General features: G+C 43.6%; 1 protein-coding gene across 1 annotated transcript in view; it reads left to right on the plus strand.

The window, feature by feature from the left end:
• FBXL13 (F-box and leucine rich repeat protein 13) overlaps window positions 1-17997 on the plus strand; it is a gene marked incomplete at both ends in the record, with an annotated part of 170544 nt that overhangs the window by 106748 nt on the left and 45799 nt on the right. Inside the window, 4 exons of the mRNA XM_080936361.1 lie at window positions 540-669; window positions 14882-14980; window positions 15493-15610; window positions 15699-15861. Coding sequence (XP_080792487.1) covers window positions 540-669; window positions 14882-14980; window positions 15493-15610; window positions 15699-15861 — 510 coding nt within the window. The remainder of the gene's footprint in view (window positions 1-539; window positions 670-14881; window positions 14981-15492; window positions 15611-15698; window positions 15862-17997) is intronic.

A 17997-nucleotide genomic window follows, 5' to 3' on the forward strand; every position in this document is an offset into this window, starting at 1 on the left:
TTTTCTTATCAGACCCATTTTAAGAGCCTGCCACGTAAGGTTTTTGTCTTCTTTCAACCCCAACTCCTCGCCATGATGGGACAGTTACTTTCCATGAAATGTTTAGGAAATGTTTATCTGTCTCAACATCTCACATAGTAGTTTGGCAAAGGTAAGAGCTAAAAACTAGAGAGTAAACTCTAACTTGGGTTTCAGCAACAAACTTTCAAATAATATACATGCAAGGCTCCTCCTACCCCCAGCCAAGAAAAGTCTTATCCCATCAAGTTTCGTAAAACCCTCGCCAGATATTCTTTCTTTCCCTTTGAAATGCATCCATGTATCACCTTCCCTATTTCTGACCCGACTCCCCCACCCCCCACACACTTCACATAACAGGGAGAGAGACAGCAGTTGTTAAACCGCCGAACATCTGCAAGGAGAGCGGGCGCAGGATGAACACAGCCTTCCTTCTCTTTGTCGTGGTGCCTCAAGAAAGCCTTGAGAAAAAGCTCAAGTGTTTGACTTTCCTTCCTCCTGTCTCTGCCTCATCTCTCCAGGTACTTCCACAACTTACAGAACCTCAGTCTCGCTTACTGCCGAAAGTTCACCGACAAAGGCTTACAGTACCTGAACCTGGGACACGGATGCCACAAGCTCATCTATCTGGACCTTTCCGGCTGCACCCAGGTTTGCCTCCCGGTCTCAGTCTTCTCTGTCCTGCAGCGGGCGAGGACGTCCTCCCGAGAGCCAGCTGCATCCAGCCCTCACGTTGCACTAAGGCTGTGTACGGAGCACAGAACGCTCTGTGGAGGTTTTAAATTACATGGCCACAGCTGCTTTAATTTTCTCCAGGATCGCTACTATAGGCGCCTGGCTTCTGTCCACAGGCGCGTCACATCAACAAACAGGCAGAGCTCATTGGATGATGAAGCGGACCACTTCTGAGAACAGTCTGAGGGCAGAGTCCAAATCTCCAAAGCTTTATAGAGCCACTAAGATACAAACAAATGGGGTGGGGTTCACGGGATTCCTGACAAGGCAGTTAGGTCCCCCATGGGCTTTTCTCTGGGTAGAATGCTGCATGCAGCAAATGTGAGAAAAAGAAGTCCCACAACAAGGACTGTAAATGTTTAACACTGCATCACATGCAAGTGCTAAATACCACAAAGATGTGAGATAGGGTGGGAAAATGTTTGGAGATGAAGGGATAGGGACTGGGGGAGTTGGACAGGCAGCCTCATAAAGGGCATGGCTTTCAGATGCACTGGCCACCTTTTCCAAAGTTCCTTCTGCCATCCACAGTTTCCACAGATTTAGGTTATCTTTCCTATAGCTGATTTTTCCCCATGTCTCTGCATATGTCTAGATATCGATGTCCTGGGGTGCTATGTTTTTTATAATACAACCCAGGTGAGAACTGGCTACAATGAATGTCTAACCACAAGTAGCTGGCTGTGCTTGCCAGTGATTGAGTTGTTTTTGTGTCAGATGAGGCATTGCTCTTCATACAGTGGGTATCTTGGAAGGGTTTTGTGCCCATTTGCCAAGGTCCCAGGGGGTGGAATGAACTGGCCAATCTTGCATAGAAGCCTATGGTGTAGGTCACGTGATAAGCACCTGGAGGTGGAGACCATGAGACATAGAATTCTTATCCAGATGCACTGCTATCTGAACACGGTTTCCTAGTGTTCTAGGTATGAGGAGGGGGAAGAGGACTTGGCTACGGTTGAGCGTACAGAATGGTACTTTCTCGAACCTGACCTGCAGGAGTGCATTAGTGCTGACCAGGACTTAAGATACAAGCGCCCTTGTTTTCCTCAGCTTGGCTGAATTTCTGATGGCTTCTTGACCATCTGATGGTTCTTCTCTTAGAGTGCTTATTAAGAAAACCTGGAACTGCAGGAATTGTACATTCTTTCTCGGCCTCCTTTGAGAACAGCTGTTTTAAAAAGCTTTGTTAATGGTTTTACAGCCTAGGAATGTCTTCCTCCCAGACCTGGGAGCTGTCCCTTTGACATATTCACATCAAAGAGGCTAGTGTCTCACCTCCCAGTTTCTGTGGAGGATGAAACACTACCTCACATGAGACCGTAGGAAACACAGACCCTCCTCTCACAGAGAAAAACATTTCTAAATAGAGATAACTTTGTGTGCTCAAAAAGTTCCTTCAGCCAAACTCCCTGACAGTAAGTATTTTAGCACTTTTTTCGTAGCTCATCCTGACTCCTAAAAAAGCCTCCCACAGTGGGTCTTACATCCTAGTTCTTAGTTGCTATGTGTGCATGTGTGGATATGTTCATGTGTGTGTGTGTGTGCATGTACACATGTGTGTGAATGTGGAAGTAGAGGTCAACCTGTTGTGCTTGTGTTGAGTATCATTAAGAATGAAAGAGTATCATTCTTCAACGGCTGTCTGCTTTGTTTTTTTGAGATTTACTGGCCTGGCATTCAATTTGTAGGCTGGTTCCTTGTGACTAGACTAGCTAGGCTGGCTGCCCAGCAAGCCTCAGGCATCCTCTCTCCCTGACTCCCAGTGATAAGGGATTACAAGTGAAGCAGCCTAGCACCCCTGGGATTCTTTTCTCTTCTTTAAAATCTTGGTTCTATGATTGAACTTGGGTCAGCACACTTGCAAGACTTTCTAACTGAGCTTTCTCTCCAACCCAAGGGTCTTATTCTTATTCAGAGAGGCCGCACAGGCAATGGGTTAGATGAGATCACTGTCTGTATAAACACACACACATAAGGACATTACCAAACAAAAGCCAGGGATGCAAATATACCCCATCTCAAACGGAGAAAGCTGACTCAGCTCCAAGTCACTGCTACCATAGGGAGTGCCCCACTGCACAATGTGAGGCACTCTAGCCTTTGATTGTGCTTACTTATCTTTAAATCTAGACTTTGTGTGTGTGAAAACCCTACAATGTTAAACACCGGTTCAATTTTCAATGACAGATCAAGTATGTTTGGCAGTAGAACACAGATTCTTATTTACTTAGACTCTACTGTATCTGAAAATAACTGCCTATAGGATTTGGTGTGTGTGTGTGTGTGTGTGTGTGTGTGTGTGTGTGTGTGTGTGCACGCACGCACATGTGCATGCATGCATACATGTATGAGTTTATACAGGAACAAATGTGTTTCTGTGTGTGCATGATTATGTTTGTTTGTATGTGTGAGCATGAATGTGTTTGTGTATATACACAAGTGTATGTGTGTTGTTCTGTGTGTTATCCTATAAAAAAAGCACACAGCTTTCCTGTCATTAACTATTCAGTGGTAATGTTCGTAGCTACCTAGTGTTCTGTAACATTTTTCTTTGTTCACTTAACCGGTCATCATTAGCCTGTCAAACAGCCATAAAGCCTGTGGTGAAGCCCTTATGGTCATATCTGTGTGTGTATCATAAACTTCTAGAAATGTAACCGTGAAAGAACGTGGGGATTTTATGGCCATCCATATTTGTGCTGATTTGAATAGGTATGACCCCTATAAATTCCTGTGGCCTTAGGGAGTGGTCCTATCAGAAGGTGTGGCCTTGTTGGAGTAGGTGTGACCTTGCCAGAGGAAATGTGTCACTGTGGAGGTGGGCTTTGGGGTCTCGTCTGCTCCAGCTATGCCCAGTGTGGAACACAGTCCCCTTCTGCTGTCTGCAGACCAAGATGTAGAATCTCAGCTCCTTTTCCAGCACCATGTCTGCCTGGACGATGCCATGCTTCCCACCATGATGATAAAGGACTGAACCTCTAAACTGTAAGCAAGGTCCAATGAAATGTTTTCCTTTGTAGGAGATGCCTTTGGTCATAGTGTCTCCTGACAGCAATGAAATTCTAACGAGAGAGTATTCCATCATCAACATGTACTTATTATTGTCATAAATGTACCCCAATTTTTGTCAGTTTGGCATTAAACAAGGCACTTTGTAGTCTTAATTTGCATATTCTTTACCATTTGTAAGGCTAAATGTGTTTAACACCCCCCCCAACATAGCTCTTACGTCAAAGGGACAAAGAGATCATTTATAAATCAGTGTTCTACTACAGTAGAAGAAGAAGGGTCACCTCAAGCTGCTTCTCAAGTGCCCTGGTGGGAACCATAGTCCGTAGTTAAGGCACAATGGAGAATTCTCAGCCCCAAGCTTCAGATGCTATCTGATGGCCTGTTGATTGTGGAGGATAGGATTTTATTAATACATCGATAAAGTTTTTATTTCTTCATCAGGATGTTCGGTCTGACGCAGTGGTTGGCAAAGAATGGTTCTTTACGGGGCTAAGACAGCCCAAGAGAGATTGTAACTGGGCTCTGGACCTTCAACACCCCAACCTTTCCATGTCACTCAAGTTCCCATCAGTTAGTCTCTGCAGACATAGCTTCTCTTCAGGAATCTTCATTCACAGATGCTATACAGTGCCAGCATAGGCCAGTGCTATATAGTGCCAGCACAGGCCAATGCTATACAGTGCCACCATAGGCACTTAAGTATTTGTTGAATGACACTGTTTTAAGGTGGCATTATCAAAGCAGTTACAAAATTCATTGTATTTTGAGCCTGAATACAGGGTTTTCTATTTTTAAGGTTTATTTATTTATTTCATGTATGAATACACTGTATATTCAGACACACCAGAAGAGGGCATCGGATCTCATTACAGATAATTGTGAGCCACCATGTGGTTGCTGGGAATTGAATTCAGGACCTCGGGAAGAGCAGTCAGTGCTCTTAACCGCTGAGCCATCTCTCCAGCCCAGGGTTTTCTTTTGATAAAAGAAAAAAAAAAACCTATTTAACAAAGATATCCCCAAGGCTGAAGAGAGAGGTTGTATGTGGTTCTGCACATACTCACCTTCTTCAACTTGCTTTGAGCATATTTGTGACTGCTGGTAGCCACAGATTTGGAAGGTTGTGGAATCTTTGGGAGAGAAAACCTTGCCGGAGGAAGTGGGTCTCTGAGTTTGAGGTGGGGTGGGTCTTGATGTGTCTATATCCCGGTCTGCTTATGTCCCAGATTTGCTTCCACTGAAGTGTGCGCTAGCAGCTGCCACATACTCTGGTACCACTGAGCGGCCTGACACCCACCTTCCCCACCGGGACGGACTAGCTGTCCTCAGACTATAAGCCCAAAGGAACTCTTCTCTGCTAAGTTGTGTCTTGTTAGGTGTTTGGTCACAGATGGGAGAGGAGGAACCGTGACGCCACAGACCACAAAGCGATCCTTAGTACTCAAGAAGCTGAACTGAATCTGCTTTGCTGGTGCCGCGACTTGGACTGGATGAACAGGGGAACGTCTCTAATGGCTGTGCTCGTTGCACATGCGTGTGAATATGTGCATGCATTTGTGTGCACATGTGCATGGGTGTGTGCAAGAGCATGTGTATATTCTTGTGCCCTTCAACGTTACGTGCACATGTGTATGAACATACGCCTGGGCCTGCAAGTGTGTGGGCCAAGTTTTTCCAAAACCTAACATGCTGGCAGAAAAGTATATGAGTCACTGTGAATAGCCACTTCTATGTTTTTAAGCATATTGCAACACGCTTCTCTTGAGTGTATAAATAGCAGTCAAAGATTGGCTAATCAGGTATACTTATGCTTAGCTTTAGTTGATGCTGTTAATGTGCTGGATGGATTGGGCCAATCCCAGGGACATTTTTCCCCCCAGAAGAGCCAGAGATGTGGTTTCTGCAGTGAAGCTAAAGCACCGGGGTCTCCTAGTTACTCTCTGTGCTCACAGTACCTCTACCATTAAAGTGTCTTATGAGCGGCAGGGAGAAGAGTGGGTTTCTTTCTTAAGTAGAACTTGACAGTAAACATTTCAGACATTTGCTTCTCCCATAGCCAGAAGAAGGCTTCTTGTAATTCATGCCACCTCAGGGTCTCTGATCGAGCTGTCAGGAGTCAATACGGGGTTTCTATTTGTGACTAACCCTCATTAAAAGGAACCAGGAAGAGGAATTTTAAATTGATGTTTTCTCTGTAGCTTTGTGCAATGAAAAAAAAAAAAAAAAGGATACCCAAGGGAAGAAACATAACCAAGGATTTCTATTTTTATTTCATATTGGATTTATTTTCCTTTCTTTTGCTTACTTTGGAACTCAGATATCAAGAGCTGACTTAAGCCCATTTCTCAGTTCCTGGCGACCTTCTTCATCTGTCTGTACATGGCTCTCTCGTTTGACTTATGCCCTTCATCCTGCTGCCAGCCTCCCTCCAGGCAACCTCCTGACATCTGGGTCCTCAGCATCTTAACTGCGTCTCACATCTCCAGGCATCCATGTATTCTTAGGGTGTGGTTCTGTCCATGTTCACCTTAACGTTCAGAAGCAATGCCATGCTGTAAAATAGTTTCCAACTAAGGCACTTTCTTTCCTCTGACACCACAGTCACTGAGGGTCGCAGGGCTTAGCTCTGGCTCCCCATTCCTCTTCAGGCCTTGCCTGTGGTCTTGCTGACCTCATCCATAACTTCATATTACACACATATGCCTGTTCTCTATCCACATACGATTTATAGTCTTGTATCTACAAAGCTATTGTATATGAAATAATATCTGAGCCAGTTTTCTCCCAGTTTTTATACTGACAAACTATTTACTTAATTTGCTTTTGAGTCAGAGGCTTACTCTGTAGCTCAAGCAGTCCTTGAACCCATGATAATCCTGCCTTACCCTCTTAAATGTCAAGAGCTAAGGTAAGAGTGAAGACTTGGATTTTTCCATCCTAAGGAAATATTTCTGCTCTAAAAGTAATACTTCACTGTGCCCTAGCCTCCCTTATCTGAGTCAGTGACAGCTCTCTCTAACTAGTTAGGCTACAATGTACAAGGTGTCACTTATTCCAGAATTAGGTGACCAGCAAATGCTTATCTTGAAGCCCCAACCACATGCACCCCAGAAAACACCTTATCTGGGAGTAGCATCATTGTAAACATAATTAGAATGAAGTCTTTAGGGACAGGCCCTGATCTAGTATGGCCGGCATCCTTATAAGTAAGGAAAAGGTGTGTATGGACACATGAACACACAGACAGGAAGAACACCAGGGGGATGAAAAGAACTGCCACCAGTAGGCCAAGAGAAAGGACTGGAATGGATCCCTCTTGCATGGCTTCAGAGGGACTGAACCTGCCAATACTTTGGTTCAAACTCCAGCCTCTAGAATAGTTTAACCTGTGCTGTTTGTACTATTTTATTACTGCAGACCTGCCAAACTAAGATGTCATCCTTACCCTTCTCCTTGTGACTGCTATAAAGTCCAGTTGACTAACCATACAGAATCTACCCAGCCTCTGACTGACTCCACCATGTTTGCAGGGGCCTGTCACCTTTCTTCCCTGTGTTGCAGTATGGCTCCTCCAAGCTGGTCTTCCTACTTTCACCCCTGCCTCCTACATGGCTGTTCCCAACACAGTGTCTTTTAAAGTCTCAGGCCAGTATCCTTCCTCTACTTGAATAGCTGGCAAGGCTTCTTACCAACTCGGTGAAGCAGAGCCTTGGAAGGATCCGAAGGCCCTGTGAAATTGCTTTGTCCTCCAGTTGCCTCTCTGACATCATCTCTCCGGCTCTCCATCTTCCTAATTCTGCCCCAACCACACTGTGCTGGCCACATGAACTCTGAGCCTCTGGGATTTGCACTGGCTTTTCTTTCCTGCCTAGAAGGCCATTTCTGCAGATATCTGTAAGGTTGATTTCCCCCAAGTCTTGCTCAAATATCCCATAAATGACTAATCAGTGAGTGAGGTGGTTTTTTTTTTAAAGCAGGAGGTAATGGGGTTTAGAGAGTTCCCCTTTAATTCCAGGTTCACCTCACAGCCTTCGCAGACATGTCCTCAGTTCTGTCAAAATTCCAAACTGGAAAATATGTGTAGATTAGGAGTTCTAAAGTACAAATCTGTCCTATACACAGAAAAGTGCCAGTTGGGAGGCTAGTGATTCTCAGCGTTTCTTTCCCTTTATCCATTACCTGATCAGCATTTCTGCAATAATTCCCCAGTCAACAGCATTCCAAGATGGCCTACAGACTAAACTCCTTCATACTGCTGTCTCCATCCACGATGAGCCTGAAGTGGAGATGCTCTCCAATCAGAACCTTCTCTAGAAAGCCGGGCTGATCTTCCTTTGTCCCATCCCCTCATGGTCCAAGGCCTCTCCATGTGTACTACTGTTAGAGTGTCCTCACCATGATTTCTCTTTGTCTTCAATAGCCTTGTGCACGGCAGGGGCTGTGGTTAACTTAACCACTAGATGAGGAGAAGAACGAGAAACTGTGTGCTCAACAACAATGGCACAAGTTTCAGATGGGCCAGCCTCTTTCCGACTGATCACAGCTCTGAGTCACTAGGCAGCAAATGCAGAACTGGCAAGCATGCTTACCCTCCTGGCATCTGCAGGCCTCCCCCCACCGTGTTCTAGTTCTCACTCACACTGGAAAAGTAAAGCTATTAAAAAATAGTTTATTATTCAAATGTTTTGATAAATATGGCAATCTTCTAACTAGTCATGGTGACACGCTCCTCATAATTTACATCGGATAAACAATTTATTCAGCGCGCACTTGCTCTATTGAAACCCTTTTGCTGGGCCACACTCTGTATCAGGTTTGAGTTGTGTTGTACAGGACACGTTTGTGACTAAGAGCCTGTCTGTGTTTCTCAGAAGGGATTGTAGATGTCTGGGCGAGCACCACAGTGAGAGCTGTGGTCTTAGCTCAACTCAGAAAAGCAAAATGTTCCACAGTGTTTGGGGGGGAGTCTCTGCTTTCTTCTCCAGTATTTGTTCTAGCTAAGCAGTGCTCCTCCGAGGTCACCAAGAGGCTGTGCAGGATCTGACCAAAGTCACTGCTTTACTTACCAGTCATTGACCAAAGTGCTTCGAGAAGGAGAGGAACATGGCTCGGAACACAGCTACTCAGGGTGGAAACGCCTGTCCCAGAGGGTCTGTCCCTTCACATTTGTCGTCTTTTTGTTACGGAGCAGACTGATCCAGAGATGCAGTTACAGAAACAGAGTGGACAATGGACTTTAGTCATCAACAGTACAGCCAACGCTGCCTTTACCCTTCTCCATCTCGGAGTGGGGAAAAGATGGGATCTTCTCTGTGGGACTCCTTCCTCCTCCGCACACATGGGTCACAGGCTACTCTTTCTCCACACACAGCACTGTCTTGTCATGTATGCAGTCTGCTCCATCATGTCATGTATGCAGTCCGCTCCATCAGCAGCTGGGGAGAATCTCCAGCTGTGATTGTCTGTTGGGACACGAGCTTGGAACACACTGGTGAGGCCATTCCCCCAACTTCCTGTGCAGCAGAGGATGGCCGTGCCACCTCACGAGGAAGCATCGATCAGATCTTCATTCAGATTTGAAGAAGGTAAAATGGGGCCTAGTCTCTCCTTATTTTAAGGAAAAAGATTCCACTTTCAGACTTATACTCCATTATTTCAGCAAAGAGAAAGCAACTAGTAATTGCTTGGCCCAAAATATTCTGGCAGAAATATTTGAGCCATAAAACATTAGCCAAACATCTTTTTGGCTAGCGTAGTATAAACTTGGTGGGGAACTAAGTCCCTGGTGCCAGGACGAAGCTGAGACCTTCTCCCCAGACCCAGGGGTTCCTCCCTGTTCTCCAGAGACCAATCCCAGTGTCAGAAGCTCCAAGCTTTTGGCTGGAGTGCCAGGACTCTCCCAGCTGGGCTGCTGGATAAGTCACCTTCCCTCCCTTTTCAGGAAATCTTGTCCCGCATGTGTTTTCAAGACAAGAGGAAGGAAGGTTGTTTGTTTGCTCCGTAGAAGCCATTTCTTGAGATAACAGGGCCAGGATCCGAGACAGAGGGAGTGGAGTCAGAACTGTTCAAAACAGCAGTTGTCGCCTGTGTGGGTAACGGAAGAAGTGGGCTCTGGACCAGGCATTGACAACTGTCCGAAGAACTTTCATTCACTTGCTCCTCTGGCTTGATTCATCCAGCCACCGCTCAGAGCTAGAGACGGCTGAGGGAAAGGATAAGGAATTCATCTCTCCACACCATCACCCGCCACCACGCCTCTTTTCTGTTTGCCTGTGAGGAACACACTGTGGGGAATTTCAAGGTTCAGTCACCTCTAGTCCTTGTGTCCAGAAGAACAATAAGGGGCCAAACCATAACTGATGGCCCCGGCCGAGCAATGAGTGTGCCAAGCATTTCTATAGCCTCTGCTGTATGAGGTGGGGCCAAGGAGGCCAGCCTCGCTGACCCCAGACCCTGAATCCATCTTCCTTACATGTGTTTACACGTTCATTCATCTCCCTGGGCTTTTTTTTTTTTTCCTGGAAGAAGTCATGAAAAATTCCTCAGGAATCCACAACAGTACATGTCTTCTCCTTTCTCATGGCTCTCCCTCCCTTTTTGTCTGCTAAGCTGATTCGTGCCCAGGCCATCACTCCCACCACCCAAGAAGGCATCGGAAAGACAGAACCCTTCCCTAGCATTTAGTCTGCTTTGCTTTACACGTGGGTTAGCCTTTCATGATGTAGGTGAGCCTCAAGAAAAAGACAGGGCTTTGCCCCAGCAAATGGAATTCTGTCTGAAGACTACAACATGGAGAACTTTCTTGATTTTTTTATTCAAAAAATCACAATATCTATCTTCCTGGAATTTTAGCTTCCCAGCTTTGGTTTATACTTTTCAGACTAGCCAGCTCTTAGAATCCAGCAATCTGAATTCTTTGTTTTAAAAACAAAACAAAAAAACCAAAGCACAAATAAACAAAACTGGATCACTTTATATGCACAGCCCCTGGCTTCTCTAGAACTCACTATGTGGACCAGACTGGCCTTGAACTCAAAGAGATCTACCTGCCTCTGCCTCCTGAGTGCATGGATTAAAAGGCATGTGCAGTGTATAAACTGGATGTCACCCTAGCACCCAGGATACGGGTGTAACAGGATCAAAAGGTCAAAATCAACAGCTATAAAGTAAGGCTATCCTTGGCTTTCTGTGAGAGAAACTATTTAGATTATCCCAATATACCTTCACCCAAAGTCTCAGCCTTAGCAGCAATTCTGTATTCAGCCCCTGGACTCAACATTGTCAAAATTTGCTCATTAGGAGCATGTATCAAAGAAGACATGCTGAATTGATTCAAATATTGCATGTCGGATCATATAAAAGTACTTGTTGATTATCTATTTACCTGATGCCATGGGTGGTGGTATGCAAGAAACCAAGCAGAATTAGTTCAATAGCTTTACTGGCTGGTTTTGTGTCAACTTGACACAAGCTGGAATTAATCACAGAGAAAGGAGCCTCAGTTGAGGAAATGCCTCCATGAGATCCAGCTGTAAGGTATTTTCTCAACTAGTCATCAAGGGGGGAGGGCCCAGCCCATTGTGGGTGGTGCCATCCCTGGGCTGGTAGACCTGGGTTCTATAAGAAAGCAGGCTGAGCAAGCCAGGGTAAGCAAGCCAGTAAGTAACATCCCTCCATGGCCTCTGCATCAGCTCCTGCTTCCTGACCTGCTTGAGTTCCAGTCCTGACTTCCTTTGGTGATGAACAGCAATGTGAAAGTGTAAGCTGAATAAACCCTTTCCTCCCCAACTTGCTTTTTGGTCATGATGTTTTGTGAAGGAGTAGAAATCCTGACTAAGACAATAGCTAATCATAAATGAGTTTAGGATATTACATGATGTTTTGTACACATAAGAGGAACCTGGTCTAGTTAAGGGCCCAGGCTCTTCCTGAAAAAGTGATGCTTGAAATGAGCTTTTGTTTATAGGATGTGGCTTTCAGTTCTGTAGCTGTTGGCTGGTCCTCTGCCAGTAGGTGAGGCTCTGAGGACAGAGCCCTGGGAGTCATCTGTGTGAGATGTCTGAAGGTCTCAGAAGTCTACTGTAGATGTGACTCCCATTTCTGTGCCATCCTACTGTTGAAATGCATGTCACAGGCATCTGTCTCTCCTAATGTCCTCAGTTTCTCATCAATAAAGCTGAACTCCAAGTGTTCCCCATCCTAAAGAACTAAGTATCTTAAGGTAATTTATTATAGAGTCATTATTTTGAACACTTTCCACTATTGTTGCTTCCAATAATAAAGATTTTATAACAGTTGAAAAGAAAACCATGCTGCGAAGCTATGTATTACCATAAAAATAGATATTGGCCAATACAACTGAGGACCCCAAAGTCCATCTATTTATGGCCAATTGATGGTTGACAGCATGTACCGAGCTCCCTAATCTATACTGGCCTGTGTTAAGGTGGTGATGTCCAGTCATGGTGTCTGGATGGTGTCTTGGCTGGTGGAGCCAGCCAAGGGGCCAAGTTTCCAGAGCCTTACAAGAGGTAACATGCCAAAATGCAGAGTAACTGCAGAGCCATTTCTCCCAACCTTGGTGAGCTGAGTTTCAACAGGGGTTCCAGAACCATTTGATGGAGGAAGGAATGGTCCCTTTATCCACTGGAGCTATTGTAACTGTCTACACACCAGAAATGATGGGCCCCTACTTCTTACCAATCCCAAAATGGCCTTAAATACAGGAACTAACTCAATGAAACATGAAAGGATACTCAGGGGATCTGCTTGGTTTTGGATTTGGTAATGAATTCTGAGATAGGACACCAAAATCTGAATAATGAGAAAAAACAGATGAATTGGATTTCATCAAAACTAAATTTTTTTCATGCATAAAAGGATTCTTTTTTAATGTAAAGACAACTGACAGACACGGAAAAATAACTTCATATATGTATTGAGTCTAGGATCCAGAATTATTTGTTTGTTTAATAATTCAATAAGAACAAAAGGACAGCCCAATTTAAAAGAAGGCAAGGCATGAATGCTTACTTCCCCAGAAAAGACAGAAGTGGTTTCTTAGCATGGGAGATGGCACACAGCGCTGCTGACCAATGAAGGATGTGCACACATGTGTGTCCCTTCAGGCCTCCTCAGCTGTCTCTAAAATCTATTTATATTTATGTTTTATTTATGCATAAGCGTCTGCCTCCATGTAGGTCTATGTGCCATGTGTTGGCCTGGTGTCTTTGGAGGACAGAACAGGGCACTGGATTCCCTGGCATTGGGTTTGCAGACAGTTGTGAGCTACCATGTGGGCGCTGGGAATGGAACCCAGGCCCTCTGCCAGCGCTGCCAATGGTTTCCACCACTGACCCATCTCTCCACTCTGTACCTGGAAACTTTGGAAATTTGGAAAGATGGAAAGTGCACATTTGCAAAGATATAGAGAAACTGGAACCTTCCTAATAGAATTGTAGAAAGTAGAGGAGAACGTAAAGTGCATGTTACTGTAAAAACAGCAACCAAACAGTTTTGTCTTTCCTTTAAAAGTTAATCTCAGACGTACCGTACCACCTGGCAAGCCTGCTGTCCTGTACACCCTCCAGAGAGTTAAAAACCGATGCTCATACCAGACTGAAGTATGTTCCAAGTGGTAGCACTCAAACTGTGGGAAGATAGAAACAAGGCAAATGTGTAATCAGCATACAAACATGCAAATAAAGTATAGCATGTCTGAAAGTCAGGACATAATGAAGAGGAACAAAGCCACAGAAAGCAACTGAGTACCTACATGTACCTCAGGTTGGGTGTAAGAAGTGGCTAGTTTATGTGTCAACTTGACTACATCTGAGTTAATAAAAACCCAAGAGGCTGTGAGGGAATTTTTTTAATTAAATTATTTGAAGTGGGAAGACCCATCCTAGATCTGGATCTTTCAAGGTGGGAAGATTTATCTTGAATGCGGACATTTTGAGATGGGAAGAACCACCTTTAATTTAGACCACACCTTCTGCTGGCAGCCCGGGTAAAGGACATGGAAGAAGGAAAGTTGCTCTCTCTGGCAAATCCATTCCTCCACTGGCATTAGAACTCACTCCTTTAAGATCCCAGTGTACACTGAAGACCATCCTGAGACATCCAGCCTTGTGGACTGAACAACTACTGGACTCTTGGTAGTTGGTAGACAGCCATTGTTTGGATTAGCTGGACCACAGCCTGTAAGCCATTCTAATTATGGGATTTTATATATATATATATATATATATATATATATATATATATATATATATATATATATGTATATTCATAAACATGAATTCATTATGTATATGTATATATGTGTGTATACACATACACATACACACACACACACACACACACACACACACACACACACACATATATATATATATATTCATTCCATCACTTCTGTTACTCTAAAGAACCCGACTAATACAGTGGATTAACAAAATGTTAAGTGAAACAAGCAGCTAGGTACAAAGGTGTTATTGTATTTATATTAAATACTGCACACAAGTTGGCCCAAAGTGGCAGAAAACAGGTTAGTGGTGCCAAAGACCAAGGGACTTGGGGCAATCAGGTACCTTATTTGGCTTATGAAGGTGTTTTGGAACTAGATGCAGGTGGTGATTATAAAACATTGAATAGTTATTTAAATGGTTGATGTCTATATTTTGTGAGTTTTACTTCATTAGGACATAAATTAATGGCAGAAACAATCAGGACTGAATTCTGTCATGTCAGTCCTATTTTATGGTTTTAATTTAATTTTATTTATTTAAAACTGCATTCATTTATTTGATGTTCATGTGTGCGCGCACATGCATGTGCACATGTAATAGATGAGCCGCGTGGGTCTTGCTGAGTTCAGAATATGACAGCTGTGTACAAAAGACTGAACTGTAGTTGCTTCTGTATTAAATGCTGGGATCAGTTCTAGTTCTGTCGTGTGAGCTCTGGGTTTTCAACCTGAGCCGTTTAGCTTGACAGCAAGCACTTTTAGTCCATGGTTTTAATTTTAAAACATGGGAAAATTTCACACATCTGTGATCTGGTGATCATGAGAGACCTGCTAATTACCTTTCCCATGACTTTCTCCTCTGTGACTCAGATCTCAGTCCAAGGCTTCAGGAACATTGCAAGCAGCTGCACAGGAATCATGCACCTGACCATCAATGACATGCCAACTCTGACGGACAACTGTGTAAAAGTAGGTATCAAAAAAGAGCCTTTCCCTTCATTAGTATAAGCACACATTCTAATAGCCTGAGCTATTGAAAAATGGGAATTGACTTTTTCTGTGAATTGATTAATAGCTAAGGAAATCATTTAAATATTTACACATACACACACACATGCATCTTTAAAATACATTTGCTTGCTTAAATGCTTCATGATGATAAAACCAGAGCACAATGGTAATTCTCCCAACTAAGACCCAGACCCAGCTCTGCTCTATGTCAAGCTGCCGACTGACTTCCTTAGCAATCCATTTCCTCATGTTTGCCCATGCTCTCGAAACACGATTTAATTTTCATTTCTCTACATTCTTGAAACATGGGCATACCTATTTTATCAAATACGAAAAGTCCTATTTGCTTTTAAGTTGGGAAAATGTAATACTTCTCGTGCTTGTTTCTGAAGATATTGCAGGGAGATGACACTGTCCCTCACCGTCTGCTTCCTCCTGTAATCCTCTCTCCTTTCTTTCCTCTTCTGAAGGTCCTGGTTGAGAAATGTCCCCGCATCTCATCAGTGGTTTTAATTGGCTCACCACACATCTCTGACTGGGCTTTCAAAGCTCTTTCCTCCTGTGACCTCAAAAAGATTCGGTTTGAAGGTCTGTGACACTAGAAACTCAACTCATCCTTATATTTAAATTTCATTCCCTGGACGTTGAAATATAGTGCTTGCATTTCCTCCAACAGGAAACAAGAGGATTACTGACGCGTGCTTCAAGTCAATAGACAGGAATTACCCGGGTATCAAGCACATTTACATGGTGGACTGCAAGGGGCTGACAGACAGCAGCCTCAAGTCACTTTCAGTTTTGAAGCAATTGACGGTGTTGAACTTGAGAAATTGCATTAGGTAAGAAGACATCCAGGGTGTGTCAACTCGGTATTCAAAAATTGTTGATCAGCCAGAATGAGCCAGGCTCTCTCCACAAAGTTAAGAAGGGGACTGTGAAAGTCAGAGGCCCATGCGTTACTGTAGGTTTTCTATTTTGAGTGATGGATAAGTTACATAATCTTTTTTGTTCTGCATATGTCCTTTCCCATAATGCATTTGTTTTTAATCATGTACATGCCCAATTATACATAGACTCAAGACAGTAAACAGGATTTTCCTTAAAAGTTCACTTGAGAAAACAATTTTGCTGTGTTGCACATGTTCCTAAACCAGTTCAGTCGGCTTGGTCCATTCTTCACAATGTATGCACTGGAAATATATTTGAATGGATGTATATGATTGTTGTTATGGGGGGAGCAACTTAATACTGTTTTTAAGAAAGAGGTGCTCTCTGAAGTAGCTCAGTGTGAGTGGGATAACAGGGGGACCTTGAATGCCACGGAACTCCACCCAAGAGCTTGAATCTTGCTTCTCTCTGTTATAAAATGTCTTCACCTTACTGTTATGAAATATAATTCAGCAGGTGGGGAGGTACCTGGCAGGCCCATGCCAAAGTATCCCCCTGAGAAATCACACCATGGGACAGACCTGATAAAAAGAGGGTTTATTTGGAAGAAGGGAAGGAAGTGAGTGTCTGGAGAAGAGGTACAGACAAAGGAGGAGGATAGAGAAGGCCAGAAAGAAGGAGGGAGAGACTGGCCAGGAACATGTAGAAACAGAGGGGGTGGAGAGGGAGAAAGTAGAAGGGAAGGAAAATGGGGAGGGGAGGGGAGGAGGGAGAGATGGAACTGGGGTAGCACCTGTCACTGGCAGGTAATGGTGGCAGATGATGACTAAGCCATTGCTAGGTCCTTGGGAGGAGCCTGGCAGAATCACAGGTAAGCTAACAGTACATTTTAAACTGAGGAAGAGAGTCATTCCCTTCCAGTTTCTGCCTGCACCCAGAGCTGACCCTGTGCCACAGCTCTCTGTACCCAGATCCTCGGAGAAAAAGCTATTCTCCCAGTAGTGCTAACACACAGGCTTATAGGAGGGTCAAGCCACTGTCAAAACCAGCAACACTAGGTAACACCAGAGATAAGCAGACGGTGAGAGGCAATAGCAAGAACCTAAGCAACAGAAACTGAGGCCACGTGGAATCATCAAAACCCAGTTCTCCCAATACAGCAAGCCCTGGATACCCCAAAACAAAGGAAAAGCAAGATTCCGATTTAAAATCACAACTCATGAGGATGTTTGAAGATTTTGAGAAGGACATAAATAATTCCCTTAAAAAATATAGGTCAATACTGGTAAAAGGGTACAAACCCTTAAAGAGGGAACACAAAAATCCCTTAGAGAATTATAGAAAAACACGAACAATAGGTGAAGAAATTGAACAAAACTATCCAGGATCTAAAAATGAAAATACAAATGATAAAGAAATCACAATGGGAGACAACCCTGGAGATAGAAAATCAGGAGTCATAGACACAGACATCACCAACAGAATACAAGAGAGAGAAGAGAGAATCTCAGGTGCAGAAGATACCATAGAAAACATTGACACAACAGTCAAAGACAATGCAAAACCTAAAAAGCTAGCAACCCAAAACATCCAGGAAATCCAGGACACAATGAGAAGATCAAACCTAAGGATGGTAGCTATAGAAGAGAGTGAAGATTCTCAACTTAAGGTGCCAGTAAATATCTTCAACAAAATTATAGAAGAAAATTTCTCTAACCTAAAGAAAGAGATGCTTATAAACATACAAGAAGCCTACAGAACACCAAATAAATTGAACCAGAAAAGAAATTTTTCCTGACACATAATATTCAAAACACCAAATATACAATACAAAGAAAGAATACTAAAAGCAGTAAGGTAAAAAGGTCAAGTAACAAAGTCAGACCTATCAGAATTATCCCATACTATTCAACAGAGACTATGAAAGCTAGAAGATCCTGGGCAGATGTCATACAGACCCTAAGAGAGCACAAATGTCAGCCCAAACTACTATATCCAGTAAAACTCTCAATTAACATAGATGGAGAAACTAAGATATTCCATGACAAAACCAAATTTACACAATATCTTTCCATAAATTCGCCCTA

The sequence above is a fragment of the Micromys minutus genome (genome assembly GCF_963924665.1).
Source record: "Micromys minutus genome assembly, chromosome: 23".
Classification (NCBI taxonomy): Eukaryota; Metazoa; Chordata; class Mammalia; order Rodentia; family Muridae; genus Micromys; species Micromys minutus.